The sequence below is a fragment of the Globicephala melas genome, chromosome 15 (genome assembly GCF_963455315.2).
Source record: "Globicephala melas chromosome 15, mGloMel1.2, whole genome shotgun sequence".
NCBI lineage: Eukaryota > Metazoa > Chordata > Mammalia > Artiodactyla > Delphinidae > Globicephala > Globicephala melas.
In genome coordinates, this window is record NC_083328.1 from 6,477,003 (window position 1) to 6,494,950 (window position 17,948).

Consider the following 17,948-nt stretch of genomic DNA (forward strand, 5'->3'; position numbering starts at 1 on the left):
TGTCTGCTCTCAGCTCCCAGCTTGATTCTCTCCCTTCTGGCTCCCACTCTGTATGGAAGAAGCTAGGACCGTGCAAATTACACTTTCCAGACTCCTTTGCCAGCAGGTGATTCTGGTGTCGTTTGCTTTGGGGGTAGTGGCAGCAGCAACATCTTTGATGGTGGTGATGGCAAGCTGACAGTTGATGGTGAAGCAATGGCCTGGGGATGCAGGTCCGTACGTGCCCAGGACTTGGGAGCTGGACGGACAGCCTGCAGTGAGGGTTTGAAGAATTCTTCCCCCAGGAAATTTTGGTGGGCAGAACGATCCCTTCCCAAAAAAAATATCTATGCTGTAATCCCAAAACCTGTGAATATGTTATCTTTCATGGTGAGAAGGACTTTGCAGGACTTCCCTGGTGGTGCAGTAGTTAAGAATCCGCCTGCCAATACAGGGGACGTGGGTTCGAGCCCTGGTCCGGGAAGATCCCACAGGCCGTGAAGCAACGAAGCCCGTGCGCCACAACCACTGAGCCTGCGCTCTAGGGCCCGCGAGCCACAACTACTGAGCCCACATGCCACAAATACTGAAGCCCGTGCACCTAGAGCCTGTGCTCCACAATAAGAGAAGCCACCACAATGAGAAGCCCGCGCACCGCAATTAAGAGTAGCCCCCGCTCGCCGCAACTAGAGGAAGCTCGCGCGCAGCAACGAAGACCCAGTGCAGCCAAATAGCACAGGGAGATCAGCGGGTGCTTTGTGACCACCTAGAGGGATGGGATAGGGAGGGTGGGAGGGAGACACAAGAGGGAGGGGACATGGGGATATATGTATAGTATAGCTGATTCACTTTGTTATACAGCAGAAACTAACACACCATTGTAAAGCAATTACACTCCAATAAAGATGTTAAAAAAAAAACAAAACAATCAGCTACATCCCTCATCCTTCTCCCAGAGGGCCCACCCACCTCCAGGATGTACAATTTCCTCGTGCAGTGCAAAGAAAAAGACTAAGGGATACGTGGGATCCTCCCGGACCGGGGCACGAACCCGTGCCCCCTGCATCGGCAGGTGCACTCTCAACCACTGCGCCACCAGGGAAGCCCCAAAAGACTATTTTTTTAAAGGGAAGGAATTGCAATAGTGCTTCCATATTGTTGGTGGAGGATCAGCATTCACTTCACATGCGGATGGCTCGCTGTTTAGGAAAACGCCTGGAAGGGAATTGTATAAGAAAGGGAAGGTTCCTCGCCCTGGGGCTCTTTAGACGAGAGGTAGCACACACGGCCACCTGCAAATCTCTCTGCGCCCAACTCAGAGGGGGTGTATTGTGTGCATGCCCAGTGCCAGTGTGCCCCTCGTTTGTTTGCTGAGTACCAAGTAAAAATTGAGAGACTTCATCTAAAAATCCCATTTCTCTTTTCTCCTTGGAAGAATTAGCCTTTCTGGAAATTCTGAGTCCACACCTGGTTTGGCAACAATAGCCTGAAGGGTGAGTGTCTCCCTCGGCCAGGGTCTGTGCTCAACAGATGGACAGCCACCCACAGTCCCACTTCAAGCTCAGGTAACAATTAAATTTATCCCAGCCACTGGCTGCCTGGCCCCTGTGGGCACTTGGGGGTGGGGTGGATGGACGTACATAAAGAGACATCGATGTTCAATAGAATAAAAGCTCCAAGAGATTGTTAAAATCCTAGAAGGAAGAAGATGAGAGGGAAGATTTGGGTAAAGCAGAGAGCTTGGGTTCAGGGGGAGGGCTAAGCATGAGCGACCTGGGCAGGTATAAATTCCTGATGGCTGCAGGGGTTGCAAATGTTGAATATTCACCTTGAGTTTGATTCCAATCTGCATGTTATCATCTTCCTCATTGATTCAGAAACTGAGGATTAAATCTATTGTGCACAACAATCTTTTTTCGTCCCAGCATTTTATCCAGAAATATGTTTGCACAGCATATCAGAGGTAATGGAGCAGGTGAGGGGGGCGACCATGCTGGGGGAAAGCCCAGCTCAGGGACAGAGCCACTGCACCCAGATGCGCTGACGAGGGCCAGATAGCAGGCTGGCTACCGGTGGTGGTCTCTCTGTGGAGCCACAGGAAGCAAGAGGGGACAGGCGGGAAGGCCAGAGGCCACACACAGTGGGACAGAGGGGGGAGGCGTGAGGGCCAGGCCCTCAGTCAGCACAGAGGTGGCTGACCTGAGAAAGGTCCTCACGTGGGGACTGCTCCTTCCCTGGCCCGGCCCCTTCCACCCCGCCCTGCCCTGCTCACAGCCTCGCTGGCACAGGTGCACAACAATCTTGTGTTATGGACCTTTCATAAGTCCAGGAACTGAAGAAGAGGCCTTTCCAAGCCAGGGGAGTCAGAGTAGACAACAGCAGGCAGTGGCACTTAGGGGCAGCAGGAGGAGAAGCTGACCTTGTCACAGCTGACCTTGTCACAGCTGACCTTGGAGCAGGCTTGAGACAACCCCTTTTTCTTTTTTTTTAAATTAATTTTTATTGGAGTATAGTTGATTTACAATGTTGTGTTAGTTTCAGGTGTACAGCAAAGTGATTCTGTTATACATATACATATATCCACTCTTTTTTAGATTCTATTCCCATATAGGTCATTACAGAGTACAGAGTAGAGTTCCCTGTGCTATGCAAGAGACAACCCCTTTTTCTACTACCAGAGAGTAACCCTTGGAAGAGGGGCCCCACAGATCCCTTAATTCTGCCCTGGGAAACCTGCAGTCAGGACAAAGAAGTGTATTTATATGGCTCTGGATATATGCATCATTTCACTTTGTATTTTGGTGACCCATGCATTGATCTAATATCCCCACCAGACTTTAAACTTCTCAAAGACCAGTGCTATGTCACTTTTTAAAAAAATTTTTATTATTCCATATATAAGTGCTATCATACGGTATTTGTCTTTCTCTGTCTGACCTATTTCACTTAGCATAATACCCTCCAAGTCCATCCACGTTGTTGCAAATGGAAAAATTTCATTCTTTTTTATGCCTGAGTAATATTCCATTGTATACACACACCACATCTTCGTAATCCATTCATCTGTTGATGGACTCTTAGGTTGCTTCCATATCTTGGCAATTGTAAATAAGGGTAATATATATATACATATATATGTATATATATACACTTTTTTTTAACTCAGTAAACTTGCTTGTCAGAATCTGTCTTATTTAAATAATCCAAAAGACATCTGCACAGAGATCTTCATTTAAATATTTCTTAACGTAGCGAAACTTTTGAAGTATTCAGCATGTCTAGAAATACAGGAATTATTAAATAATTAATGGTACAGCTGCTTGACGGAATACTATACAGCTATTAAAATGATACTTATCCATTCTGTGTAGCAAAATTTTCAATGTTAATGATATGATATTAAGCTTTTCTAAGTAGCATGCATTATTTCACATCAACCACATTGGGCTTTTCTTTGTGGCAAGGAACAAACTGAGACTCTTTTGTTGGCAAGGGATTTATTCTAAGGACACACGGGGAAGTAGGGAGACAGGATACAAGAGCATCTGCAGCAAAGTCAAGTGGTGCAGAGAATAAAACTTTGGGACCTGAGAGTTATTCAGGCTGTCACCTCCTTATGCTGTGGGTTCTCAGCACTAGGTGGCTGGGCTCCCTTCTGTGAGCCCTGCCATGTGGTGCATCAGACCCTCTTGGTCTTTGTTTCTATAGCTCAGTTGAGTTTTCTCTACTGAAACCACTGCTTACCCATGACACTCACGGCTTTGTGGCTTCTGTCACCTAATGCCTTCTGCTGACTGATTTCTGCTTGGCCCCAGTTTTCTGTGTGTCTCACATTTGAACTCCCCAAGAAAGGAGATCTAGTTGCTTTAGTTCCCTACTGTCCCATTCATCAGAGCTCTCAGACCAGACCACCTCAGCATATAAGCTGTGCTTCCATCAAGTGCCCAAAACTGTTCCCATCAGCTGTGGTCCAAAAAGTGGCCACACAATATGAATGTGGCAAGTGCTTCAAGTACACCAGCCACATATCCAATACAATCATAGTTTTGAACCATGTTTAAAATAATAAAAACATATACATATGAAAACAGATAGGAAAGGGATACATTAAAACCATCATAGTTGGGTTACGATGGAGGGATTACAGCTGATTATTTTTCTCCATTTTGCAATTTTCATTTAATGATACTGTAATTGCCTTTTAGTTTTCAAATATTTTTTAAAAAGTAATCTCTTCCAAGCAATAGGAGTCATGCAACCAAGCTATTAAGTTCAGTCTCTCCCCCAAACTTGCCTTGGAATATACAGCAAAGTCACAATCATTAAAGCCTGTGGTCACCCTTGTTCAGCAGGCAGAGTATTATTTCTGCTTTATCTTGCCAGGTGAAGGCCATAATTGTTGTAGGTTGTGAAAGCACCTTGAAGGCATAAGTGTCTGTTATTATTCTGAAAACTTCTTTCAAATCGCTATAATAGCATATCTCACATGAGCAGAACATAGAACCTGTAACTAGCTTGGTTGTAGAAAGACGTCCTTCATCCACACGCCAAGTATTTAAAAATACCACCCACTCAATTGTCAGACATCTTCAGGGCCCGAGAGAAACTACCACGGCAGTTTTGTGAAACCAGCCACCGCTGGCTTCACTTTGACCTTCCTCTGTGTACACCCTTCTTTCAGCTCCTCTGCCACAGACATACAATTATTAAGTATTATTATTGCTTGGTAATAACTATAATTACTACAAGGACTGCCAGAGATGAAAAAGGAGAAATCGAATTATCAGATGGACTGGTGTCAGAACTGGACAGTCTGTTTGTATCTCGAAAGGCCTGAATCCCTTCTCCTTCGTTCCCAGCCTTCACACGGGGCGCACAGGCTGAGGGCGGAGACCCCAAAGCGGGAGATGGGACCACGGCAGGGCACGGGACTGGTCCAGCGTTCGGGAACCGAGATTCCAAAACCTCCCGCGCTCCTAGAGAGGACACGGAAGCGCGGCGCAGTCCCGGAAGACGAGGTGCTGACACACTTCCGGCCTTTGTGACTCATTGTGTCTGTGTCGAGGCGTCAAGAGGGCCTAGATCTGTGCGCGGCGCCCTTCGGCCGGCCTGAGCCCCAGAGTCAGCTCCCCTTGCTCGCCCAGCGCCCCTAGGCCGCTCCCGGGGCTCACGGTGAGAGGTGGGGCCGGCCTCTGGGGGGGGGCGGGCGGGGCCGCAGGGGTGTGTGCGTGGGGGTGGGCTCTGCAACTGAGGCCCCGGGGTCCCCTCCGGGCGGCCGGGGCGCAGCGTGAAGCGAGTCCGTGCCAGCGTCCCCGCCCCAGGCCAGGCCGCCCCCTCCCCACCGCGGGCCCAGGCGGGGAGGGGTCGACGGTCCTTGGCCGGGGGTCCTGGGAGGCCGTCTGCGGGCCCCTTCCGGGCCCCTCTCCTGCAGTGTCGTCATCGTCGCTTGACGTTTCTGAGAACCGGGTCGCGAGCGAACCGACCCCTGTCTGAATGTTCTGCTCTGCTTTCGTCGCCATTTGCTTTGATTCCAGTGAGAGATTTTTTTTTTCGGGGTCCTTGCAGGACCTCGAGGTGAAAAATGCGGAAGGCTGAGAGAAATGGACACGTTTCAAGGTGCCGCATATGTGTTTCCAGATCACCTGCTTCTCCGCACCCCACCCCCACCCCCGAGCGGTGATTAAAGAGCTTTTGAAACCTAGTCAGAGTGGGTAAAGAAATGATTCGGGTCTGGTAGAGGTTATATGTACATCCCACTCTCTTTCAGCTTTATGGACTATTTCGAAGGCTTTTGAAAACGAGCTGTCCGGTAGATGAGGTGGATTTTCCACTTCTGGGTAGTAGTTATTCTGCCTGACGTGGAAGGGGTGAAGAGTGAAAGGAATTTGTGGAAATTGCGCGCGGCCGTCAGGAGACTGATTAACTGAGTGACCTTGGATAAGATAAGACACTTCCGCCAACTCAGTTTTGTCATCAATCAAATTAACTAGGTTTTCTCCAAAGGCCCTTCCAACTTTGAGATAATTTGGTCAATGTAATTGAAAAATTCAGCTACAGTTCAGCCTGACACTGACCCCCTGCCCTCCGTTTCTTGCAGTGCCTCCAGTACTCAATAAGATACTTTCATCATAGAGAGCAGCTGTTACATGGCCTGGGACCAAAGACAGCATTTATTGTACAGACTATTGCTAGGCGGATTGGAGGTGGTCAGTAAATAGTTGTCGAATTGAATTGTGGAGGATTCATTGTAACCAGCCAACAAAGCCCTGTTACTGTATTTGCCAGCCACGTGTGGAGAAATAGCTTTATTACTTAGGGAACCATAATGATCATTTGCCCCAGAATGTTTCTCCAAGTTTGTATTGTCTCTGAATTACTATGCACGATGCTTGTTCATTATTTCAGGCAGTCTTCACCAATCTTAAAATACAAACAGGGAAGCTAGCTACTTAATATCATAGTCTTTTGCTGATTCCCTACTTGATCTAAGCATTTAAATTTTTCCTAACTTTATATTGTATCTAAATACAGATGAGTGTTATGTTAAATGTTACCTTTTCATTCTGAGTATCAGTATTCTTTGGGTAGCTAGTTGTCTTTTAAAGGTAGCTTTTTCATGTTTTAAAACGTCTTAGAGCTCTGTTCAGAAATGGGTGGGAGGCAGTTTAAACTTTGAAGACTATGCCCTGGAAAAGATACTGGCCTGTTTAGAAAATAGCCTTTGAAATAAACTGAGCTTGTAACTCCAAGCCTTTTTTGTAAGAAAATCTTTCGTATTTACCTTCGGGGAGAACCAGGTACTGGGGGTAATCTTATCTAAATCGGATAGTGTGTCAGAATGGTTTTCAGCTCAAAGGGACCCCAGAGGTAGTTTTCTGCTCCTCTGTTCCCTCCCCCACCCCGCCCCAATTTGACAGATAAGGATACTGGATGTCAGAGAGGTTAAATAACTCACCCAGGGAGGGACTCACTCTTATTCATGGGAGACTAGAATTCAGGTGTTCCACCCTGTGCTACTTTCACTATTACAGGATTTCTCCTGTTGCTTAATCTTTTCAGCAGGCTGAAAATTGGAAAGTATAGTTACATCTCTTAAGTTTATTGGAAAAATTTAAAACACTTCTCTAGTGCCTACTAAATGCCAGAGACTGTTTGAAGTGCTTCATATATGTTAACTCCTGTAATCCTCACAGCAGCTCTGTGAGACAAATACTGTTTTGTTTTTTTTTTTTTTTTGCGATATGTGGGCCTCTCACTGTGGTGGCCTCTCCCATTGCAGAGCACAGGCTCCGGACACGCAGGCTCAGCGGCCATGGCTCATGGGCCCAGCCGCTCCGCGGCATGTGGGATCTTCCCAGACCGGGGCACGAACCCGTGTCCCCTGCATTGGCAGGCGGACTCTCAACCACTGCGCCACCAGGGAAGCCCCACAAATACTGTTTTTTAACCCAGAGAAGAAACATCTGTACTTAGAGTAACTAAACCTAAAATCAGCTGGTAAGTGGTGATGCAGCTTAGTGAAACTCTTCCACGCCTGTAATTTGAGGGCAACTTTGAATGCTATGTGAATGCGCCAAAAATAGTAACATTCAGTCAAGTATTTTTTAAAAACTAGTGCTTGCAAAGAGGTCATACTAAGTGTAGGTCTAAGAGGTACAAAGACGCATACTCTTAACAATAGTCTAGTCGAAGAAGACGGCATGAAAAATTAGTTTACCAAGAAAGAACTTGAATAGCAAATGCTTGGTGGAGACCATTAGGGCATAGAGTTTAGAGAGAGGAGAAAAGATTGTGTGCGCAGATCCTCTGAAACCTAAAATAAAACCCAGCCCTTCCGCCGCTGTTGTGACTTTTCTCCTGCCCAAAGTAGGAGCAGAGAAATGTTGGGGGGGGAGGGTACCTGTCAAAATTGGGGGAAGAGGGACTGTGGCCGTGCCCTCATCTCTGTCCCTTTAGGTCTCACTTCCTCCTCAGAATCCCTTCCTGTTGAGTCCCACTGACCCAAGGAGCATCCTACTCTTCAAAACTGGCTAAGATGTGGGCACAAATTAAGATTCCTTTCCTTTAGTCTCCTTAAATGCCTAAGATGGAACAGAATTTTCATAAATGAGATTTCTGACACCAGACTAGATGCCACACTAGCTCTGCTCAGTTGTCTCTTTTGAAGGTCCCACCTGGTTAGAGTTTAGATGATTCCCACTTGCGTCTCCTGCTGTGTCTCCTTAGTCACGCAGCTCTCCAGTGAAAACTGGATGGCAGGTGAGGCCCATTCCTGAGTGGTCATCCTTCATAGGCCTTCCTCTTCAAAAGAATCCGTGTGTCCACAGAAGCCCTTCCTTACCCCACACGTTGGGACAGAATGAGTTTGGTATGATGGTTGGAGCTTGAGCTGAGGGGTCCCACAGACCTAATCTCAAATCCTCGCTCTGCCATTCAGTTGCTCTGTGACCTTGGGTATGTTGTTTAACATCTGTAAGCCTTAGTTTTGTCGTTATACAGTGAGGCAGCCATGGCGCCTACCTCCTGAGGGTGTTGTGTGAGATGCCTGGTGCATGGAAAGCACTCGGTTAGCGTTGGTTCTTCCCGTAATGCCTACTAGAGAGAGGCCTCTTGAGCAGATGAGGGGCACGGTGCACTTAGCTTAGCTCGAAGGATAAGTAGGATTTGAAAAGTCAGAGAAGACTGGGAGTGAAATCCCAGGCATTATCGTGGGAGAAAAGGATGGTGTTCAAAATACAAGACACGTTTAGGAAGTACTGAGTAGACTCATTTTGCTGGATGGAGAAGGTTCATGGCAGGGGAGGGAGAGAAATTCATGGGAAATGAAGCTTGATGGGGAAACTGGGACCAGGTGCTGGGGAGTATTGACTACAAGGCTCTAGAGTTTTATGAAGAAGATCTGAGAGCAAGGTGGGAGGTGAACTGTGGGGAGATGACGGCAGGGCACCAAAGAGAGGAAGCTGGCCTCCGTGGAGCTAGACAGAAAAATAAGTATGAACAAAGAAATACTTCTCCCTGGTGCCTGGAGACTGAATGCATGTAAGGAGAGAGGAGTCAAGGAAGGTGAGATTCTGTGCCTGAGTGATGAGGTAGATGTTCCTGGGCTGTCTGATCACTAATTGCCACTAAAGGCAATAAGACGGCAGGGGGTGCTGTAATGGCTTGAGTTGTTCTTTTTTCTTTTCCTTTTCCTTTTTTTTTTTTTTTAATATTTATTTATTTATTTGTCTGAGCTGGGTCTTAGTTGCGGCATGTGGGATCTAGTTCCCTGACCAGGAATTGGACCCGGGCCCCCTGCATTGGCAGCGTGGAGTCTTAACCACTAGACCACCACGGAAGCCGCTGAGTTGTTCTTATTTTTTCTGTGCTGTTCAACAGTCTCCCCAGTTCCCTAGAAGATAAATAAACAAAAGTCCTTGTTCTTGAGGGGTTTAGCTGGGAGGTGGAGATAGGAACTGCAGCTCAAATAATGATAATACAAGGAGAGTAGAAGTGCCTAAGATAGGAACAGAGAAAGTACCAAGGGTGGTCAAAGGAGGAAGATATCTTATTTAATTCAGAATGTCAGGAGACAGTGTACATCTTGAAGGGTGAGTGAAAATTTGGCCAGTAGAGGTGGATAAAGGTGGGAGATTGGTCCCAGCAAAGGGGTGAAGATGCAAAGTCACACCCTATGCTTGGGGAACATTAATGGGCCCAGTAGGCTAAAACATAGGGGATCACTACTAAGGAAAGTAATGGGGGTGGAAAGGTCGAGTGGGGTGTGTTGTTTGAACACTAATCGGTAGATGTCAGGGATTCATTGACAGTAACTGAGGGGAAGGAGGGAATGCCTAGAAGCATACTTTGGCAATACTAAGTTGACCTTGGTATGTTGTTCGTATTAGAAAGGGGAGAAATGGACGCTAGAGAAAATGTATGGAGCTAAGGCCCTAGTCTCGGCAGGAGATGTGGAGCCTGGATTAGGGTGGTGGAAGACAGTTCTGGGAGGCATAGCTGGAAAAGATAGTCTTGCTTTTCACTTTTCAGAATGAAATAAAGAGACTAAGCCTTACAGGAATTATTCAGCCTCCAGCTGGGAGAAAGCTAGCCAAAGGAGTGATCTCTTGGACTCCCTACTCGCTGCCTCTTCCTCTCTGGGTCCCAGCTCCAGGGGGGCTGTTTCCTGGAAGCTGCCTTGTAGCTGTCAGTCACTCCTCAGGGCTTCTCCAGCACTCAGGTTGTAACCTCCTTAGAACTGTTGGCACATCTGCTTTGTACTGTAATTATTTGTGTAAAAATAGGAATGGTGCTTCTCATCTTTTTATTCCCATCAGTCTAGCAGGACACTTTGCATACTGTAGATTGCAGAAATGGTTAGGAAATTGAATACTCGTAACTGTAAGGACTTTCCAGGTAAAGCTGGTCTGAAGTTAAAAAACAAAATATATTTCCTGCAGCAAGGTGGGTGGAGTGCAAAACAGGTCTGAAGGAGTGGATGGGAAGGGCTAGAAGATGGTTTGCAACAGGACTTTTACCAGTTTAAAATCATTGGAGAAATGACTTAATTCCCACAATGTTTTTACATTTATGTAGTAAGCGTTTTTGAATGTAATATTCTTTATTGTTATTATAGACTGCTATTTTAATAAGGATTTCTGGTTTTCATTAAGGACCAAAGAAAGAGGAAAAAAAACTAATCCTGTGATAAATCTCAGATTAAAATCATATTCTTTGCGATTAGAACAGTCATCTCCAAACTTTTCTGGTCACACGTCCCTGTCAGTAAAAACTATTTAGAAAAATTATATACATGTACCAGTGTTTTGTATAATTAAAAAAATACATTAAGTTGTGCTATTCTAGAAAATATTTGTGCTTTCAACGTACATGATCCGTTTTCCATCAAAATTACTAATAATTTTTCAGTGAGAGCCATGTAATTAAAAATACTTTGCTAGTTTAAAACTCTTGGCTTATCTCTTTGTTATAGAACAATTGGATGCTCTGTCTCTAAAAGTTGAATTTGATGCTTAATTTTGATGGCCGTAGAGGTGGGGAAAAAAAGATGCTTCACAAAGATTTGTCAGTTCAGATGGAAGCGACACATTGTTGCCTCTGCTCATCAACTCATGATTGAGCCTATCCACCAACCATGTTAAATTTTTGTTCTTGAAATTCAGCTACTTTCTCACTTATCGGTTGACTTCTTAAGTTTGATTTAGTTCCACATTTGTTTTTACCTTCTGACCTGGCTGAGTTAAAAATTGCTGTGCAGGGCTTCCCTGGTGGTGCAGTGGTTGAGAGTCCGCCTGTCGATGCAGGGGACACGGGTTCGTTCCCCGGTCCGGGAAGATCCCACATGCCACGGAGCGGCTGGGCCCGTGAGCCATGGCCGCTGAGCCTGCGCGTCCGGAGCCTGTGCTCCGCAACGGGAGAGGCCACAACAGTGAGGGGCCCGCGTACCGCAAAAAAAAAAAAAAAAAAATTGCTGTGCAGTTTTCTTGTTTGTGTGTATTTGCATCGTTAGTATTTCCCTAATTGTAGTTTCTCTGAAAGAATCTTTAAAGCTGCTTGTCTGTCTTTTTTTTTGAGATGTAATTGATATGTAACATTATATTGGTTTCAGGTGTACAACATAACGATTCAATATTTGTGTATATTCCAAAGTGATCACCACAGTAAGTCTGGTTAACATCTGTCACCATAGTTACATTTTCTTTTTTTCATTTTTCTTTTTATTTTATTATTTATTTTTGGCTGTGTTGGGTCTTTATTGCTGCACACAGGCTTCCTCTAGTTACAGCGAGCGGGGGCTACTCTTCGGTGTGGTGCACAGACTTCTCATTGCGGTGGCTTCTCTTGTTGTGGAGCACGGGCTCTAGGAGCACAGGCTGCGGTAGTTGTGGCACACAGGCTGCGGTAGTTGTGGCACACAGGCTCAGTATTTGTGGCTCACGGGCTCTAGAGCGCAGGCTCAGTATTTGTGGCGCACGGGCTTAGTTGCTCCAAGGCACGTGGGATCTTCCCAGACCAGGGCTTGAACCTGTGTCCCCTGCATTGGCAGGCGGATTCTTAACCACTTTGCCCCCAGGAAAGTCCCCTACATTTTATTTTCTTTTGATGAGAATTTTTAAGAACTACTCTCAGCAGCTTTCAAATATGCAGTACAGTATTATTATTAACTGTAGTCACCATGCTGTACATTACATCCCCAGGACTTAACTTATTTTATAACTCGAAGTTTGTGTCATTTGACCCATTTTGCTCACACCCCCCCACACACTTGTCTCATGTGTGACATGTGGCAGTTCAGCATTTAGACCAAGTGAGTTTGGTAGTGTCCATTTGTACATTAAATATGGTTTATTTTTTCTCACTTTTAAAATATAAATAGACATTTTGATATTTTCTTTCTCTGTCCAAAGTGGATTATCTCGTACTGACCAAGGCACCTATAAAAATAATAGAAATAGCTAGATGGTGGGTTAGTAAGTCCTGGCCTTCACGTTTGGCTTGAGTGTTGACTGCTAGGTAGGTAGCCTCCTGCTCCTGAGCAAATCACTTGAGTCGTCCGAGCCGCGGTCATGTCATCTGTGAGATGGTGCTCCAAGCGTGTTGTGGGAGGGGGTAAGATGGCTAGCGTGCTGCTGAAGCGGGTGCCTGGCACCCCACTAACATTCCGCTCTCACTGGGCTTAGCATGTAAACACATGATGTCATAGCCTGCCCTCCTCCTGGAGGGACGGTGCTCAGGCAAACACCCTGAGGGGGGAATTTGCCAGTTGGAAGTTTGTTTGCAAACCTTAATATCTAGAGTGACAGGGAAAACAGTGTGGCTCTGGAGGCTTTTTTTTCCCCCTTTGCTATTCAGAGGCATTTTTTAAAATTAATTAATTTATTTTTTGGCTGTGTCGGATCTTTATTGCTGTGCGCAGGCTTTCTCTAGTTGCGGCGAGCGGGGGCTACTCTTTGTTGCTGTGCGCGGGCTTCTCATCACGGTGGCTTCTCTTGTTGTGGATCACAGGCTCTTAGGTACGCGGGCTTCAGCAGTTGTTGCACACGGGCTCAGTAGTTGTAGCTCACGGGCTCAGTAGTTATGGCGCACGGGCTTATTTGCTCCACGGCACGTGGGATCTTCCCAGACCAGGGCTCGAACCCATGTCCCCTGTGTTGGCAGGCGGATTCTTAACCACTGCACCATCAGGGAAGCCCCCAGAGGCATTTTTAAGGCCTTGAGGTGTAGCCTTGTATGAAATATTAACAGCACAGGTCACTTTTCATAAAGGTACCAATAACTTTTTTTTTTTTTTTTTTTTTTTTTTACTCCTCCAGGAATAGTACAGAAACAGATATCAGAAAACATTTCCCAGGACAGAAAGGAGAGCACAGACCCTGTTTGGATCAAGTCAGGTCCCTGAGCCTGAATGATGACTGCTGAGTCAAGGGAAGCCACCGGTCTGTCCCCCCACGCTGCCCAGGAGAAGGACGGCATCGTGATAGTGAAGGTCGAAGAGGAGGATGAGGAAGAGCACGTGTGGGGGCAGGACGCCAGTCTGCAGGAGTCTCCTCCTCCCGACCCGGAGATCTTCCGCCAGCGGTTCAGGCACTTCTGTTACCAGAACACTTTTGGGCCTCGAGAGGCCCTGAGTCGACTGAAGGAACTTTGTCACCAGTGGCTGCGACCAGAGATAAACACCAAGGAGCAGATCCTGGAGCTGCTGGTGCTGGAGCAGTTCCTTTCCATTCTGCCCAAGGAGCTCCAAGTCTGGCTGCAGGAATACCGTCCCGATAGTGGAGAGGAGGCTGTGACCCTTCTGGAAGATCTGGAGCTGGATTTATCAGGACAGCAGGTAAGAAGAGGGGAAACCTGTCATGTGTGAGCAGCACGTGGACTTTGAGACTGAAGCAGAGAGAAAGTTACTGACTTAAAGTTCGTATTAATAGTCCTTGTGGTGCTTTGATCCTCTTCTGCTTGGATATTAAAAAGTATATTTTAATATACTGGTATATTTAGTGTCTTTTTTCACTTGTTTAAATTCCTGTTTAAAAAGTGATTTACCCACAAGCCCACCCTGTTTGTCCTCAGGTCCCAGGTCAAGTTCATGGACCTGAGATGCTCGCAAGGGGGATGGTGCCTCTGGATCCAGTACAGGAGTCCTCGAGCTTTGACCTTCCTCATGAGGCCACCCAGTCCCATTTCAAGCATTCATCTCGGAAACCCCGCCTCTTACAACCACGGGGTAAGAAGCAAGGTTTCACATGGGGGGAAAGAAGCAAACTATTCAGGATGGGAGTGCCCTCTCTGTGTTGCTAAATGCCTGTAATAGAGAAACATGTTTATTTCTATTGTCATTATTACTAAACATCAGAGGAAATATAACTTACAGGCCAATTTCAGGAGTTAAATAATGTTACCAAGGAGGTAAGTGAAATGTGCATAATGAACTTGGGTGGACATTATATTATTTGTTGAATTGTTAGTATTCTGGATGTCTAGCAGGTTTTTTTTTTTTTACAGGAAAGTCCTAGGAAGAGATGAAATATAGCCAACACCCTAGTATGTCATAAATTATCTTTAAAATGATCATTTATCAATTCATTTTATTTAAAATGTATAAAATACTGTGTAACATCACTCTATTTCTAGGTTACTTTCAAAAATTCCAAAGAATGGGAAAAGGATGGAAAAAATATTTTGTTTTTGGTTGAGGAAAATGAGGCAAAAAAAATCACTTCAGGGTCATATAAATAAAAATCAGTTGAATTTTTTTTCCTTTGAGGGAAATATTAACAATATTTTTAACCAGTTTTAAAATCAAAATTGATACCTAGAATATCAGTAAAAGAAAAAAAAATAACATGCTAAAAGTATGGTTGTTCAGCAAGAGTTGACAAAGGCACAGTCCTTAACCAGTGTGTTTATTTATGATGACATTCAGGATAGGAATATTAGAGCTTAAGGAAGTATTGTCTTCCGTGCATTCTGCAGGATAGCCAGCGCTCGTAAGCTGGAGAAAGCCTTGTGAGCCAACCAGTGCGCTGTGATGTTTATCCACCACTGTCCACCCAGTCCCGTTAGGTCCTCGTAAGGTTTGTGAGCTCTCTCCACACTCCACCAGGTGAAGTCAGGAAACGGAGGAGGATCTTCGTGGTTTTAAGTGCCAGATTAGGGCTGATTCAGGTTACCAGAGTAACAGCTTTCCAGACCCTGGAACATACAGTTGTTACGTCGTAAATAGTTCTTGAAGGAATTGAGGCATATGCACTTATTCTCAGTTTCTCTTTGTGCTGCTCATCTTCCAGAGCGTTTCCTAACTCTCAGCGGGTTAAAGTGCTAGGTACTTGATCTTTTTCTACATTTTGCTTTAGCTTATATTATTGCTGTATATTCTGAAATAGTTACAAGATTTACTAATTCCGTTTCAAATTAGTTTTTCTAGTATCTTTGCAGCACAGTAACATCATCTGTTCACCAGTAACATTTTCAAATCTAACATTACTTGGCACGGGAGGATTTTGATTTTGCCGCTTAAAATTTTTCCAGTTTTTCTTGCACGTCGCAGTTAATGTGACCCTATATTGTAGACGTCTTTTATTAGATGAGTGTCAACCCAGACCCTTATACATTTGTAAATGTCTCATTGACATTCGAACCATGTGTATGTTTTATCCAAAAACTGTGGCTAAGTGAGGGAGAAAAGTAGAGGGACAAAAAATGGCTGAAACTTACCCAGAAGTAAGAAGAGCCCCTTCCTTCTCTGTGTTTCAAGATATTACTACTAAAGATTTTTAAAACTGTTGCATTTTCCACAACTGAATGGGATTCTGAAGTCCTGGTATACTGTTTGTTGGACTGGAGAAAATTAAATTATGAGCCAGACTTGAATGTGGGCTGAGTGTTACCTACTTTTGTGGCTGAGAGTAGGAACCCGGGTTATAGTTCTGGCTCTGCCCTCTTAACAGGATGATGTTACGCAAGTTGTTTACCCTATCGGGGCCTCGGTTTCCCCTTCTTTAAAATGAAGGAGTTGGACCAGGTGATTTTAAGGGCCCTTTTGTGACTCCTTGTTACTCCTGCTTAAGAACAGAGATCTTGGGAAGACACAGATCATGCCTTTTCTTTCTTCCATTCTCTGTAGTTCTCAGTTCTGTAGTTAAACACTGAACATTGGGCATGCTGGTACAGGAAAGAGGGTGCCCCTGGGCCCTTCTTTGAAGGGAGGCCCAGAGCAGAGCTGGCTTCACTCACAGCTCCTTTCTCCTCCCTCAGCTCTCCCTGCCACCCACGTTCCTGCCCCTCATCATGAGGGGGGTCCCAGAGACCAGGCGATGGCATCTGCACTGTTCTCGGCAGATTCCCAGGTGAGCTGTGGGCCCCTCTGCCCTCCTGAGTCCCTTGCATCTGCCTCTTCCTGGAGCTCTTTCAGCGGTCTTCACCAGGACACTGGCTCTTGACGTCCCTGCCCACAGAGTAGCTCCACTCCCACCTGTCCACTAGAGCCTGGCGTGGTCACCTTTTCTTTCCCAGCATCCTGTAGGTTTGCAGTCACCTCCGTCCCTGACTCCAGGTTCGGGCAGTGGGACTGTCCCTGGACTTTGGGAGAACTGAGTGTGGGGATCTCGTGTTATTTCAGGCAATGGTGAAGATCGAGGACATGGCCGTGTCCCTCATCCTGGAGGAATGGGGATGTCAGAACCTGGCTCGGAGGAATCTGAATAGGGACACCAGGCAGGAGAATTATGGGAACGTGATTTCCCAGGGTAAGATGGCTGCAGGATTATTGTCTGATAAGATTGTATTGCCTCTTTTTCTGTTAGTTCTGGGATCTCTGGTGTGGTAGAGACTACTGAGCCCGTTTCTTCAGACCAGATAGAGAAGGAGAACAATTTGAGTTTCTTTAATCCCAAAAGCCTCGTACTGGGACTTCCTGATTCCAGGTGGATTTTTTACCTCTAGGTATTTTTTGCTGTTTGAAAGCAGAAATAATTTTATGTTCTGAATCCCCACCTCTTCAACTACTCTGTCACCATTGAGGATTCTGCTTCATTCCCTGTGGATACAACTAAGTGCTTTTGTCAGGGGAGTGTCTGTATTTCCTATTATAGAGGGCCAGGTGAGAATTGATCATCAATCTAATCCTAACCTGGGACCATGTTCCTGAACCTACACTGCATCCTGCCATGGGCTTTCAGTCTTGCTTCCTGTGAGCGCTGCTCCACAACAGTTCTGTATAATTCCATGAACTTGCACCTGGTCAGGATTCCCAGATTCCAAACCTAATGGTGATCTTCTGTGAAGAGCTCTGGCTCCTGAGTGTGTAGTAAGAACAAAGAAGTTCTAAGAGGCATCAACCAGATAAGACAAGGTGACACAGTTGACAGACAGTCCCATTTGTCTCTATTAGGTCTTAACCCCTGGGAGATAGTACTGCAGGAAGCTCTCAGATCAGTCCTGTCATAGGAGGGCCACTTCCTAAGACTTCTGCCTGGGGAGGGCAGTGGTAGGGTGAATGAAGGGAAGTTATGAAGAAAGGATGTTAATACAGAAACCTCAAGTTTTGTTTTGAACCATAGAGGTAACTGGGGTTTGTTGTTTCTTAGTACTTGCTCTTTGGACGAGGTGAAAATTAAGCCAAAAAACTGATCTCTGTTTGTGAGCCGGGTAGTACCCACCCCTTGCTAACTTAAAACAAAGCAAAACAAAACATTGGGAACAGCCGGCGAACTATCCAGATCATCAAGGACCTAGGCTTGGAATTCAAAAGAAGTAGACCAGTTTCCTCTTCCTTATGATCAGGTCAGTATTTATGGTGATTTCATCACTCAAGTCAGGGGTTAGATACTCAACTCCTTCAGTGATTGCGTTGAGATAGTGCACACTCACGTGGAAAGGTTTCTTAAGGCCAAGTAAATAAAGAATAGATTTGGGATAGTTTTTTTCCTAGACAAATGTAAACATATATAAAATAGTGTTTTTGTACTGAATAA

At 45.5% G+C, this 17,948-nt stretch overlaps 1 protein-coding gene across 2 annotated transcripts in view; it reads left to right on the forward strand.

The window, feature by feature from the left end:
• The first annotated feature begins 5,019 nt into the window (after positions 1-5,019).
• The window catches only part of ZKSCAN1 (zinc finger with KRAB and SCAN domains 1), a 38,618-nt gene continuing 25,689 nt past the window's right edge, over positions 5,020-17,948 (forward strand). Inside the window, exons 1-5 of one of the 2 annotated variants that reach the window (XM_030846110.2) lie at positions 5,020-5,151; positions 13,293-13,810; positions 14,047-14,200; positions 16,231-16,322; positions 16,595-16,721. In XM_030846110.2, coding sequence (XP_030701970.2) covers positions 13,385-13,810; positions 14,047-14,200; positions 16,231-16,322; positions 16,595-16,721 — 799 coding nt within the window. In that variant the 5' untranslated portion in view covers positions 5,020-5,151; positions 13,293-13,384. Of the gene's footprint in view, positions 5,159-13,292; positions 13,811-14,046; positions 14,201-16,230; positions 16,323-16,594; positions 16,722-17,948 lie in introns of both variants that reach the window. The other variant, XM_030846111.2, reaches the window with a different exon arrangement.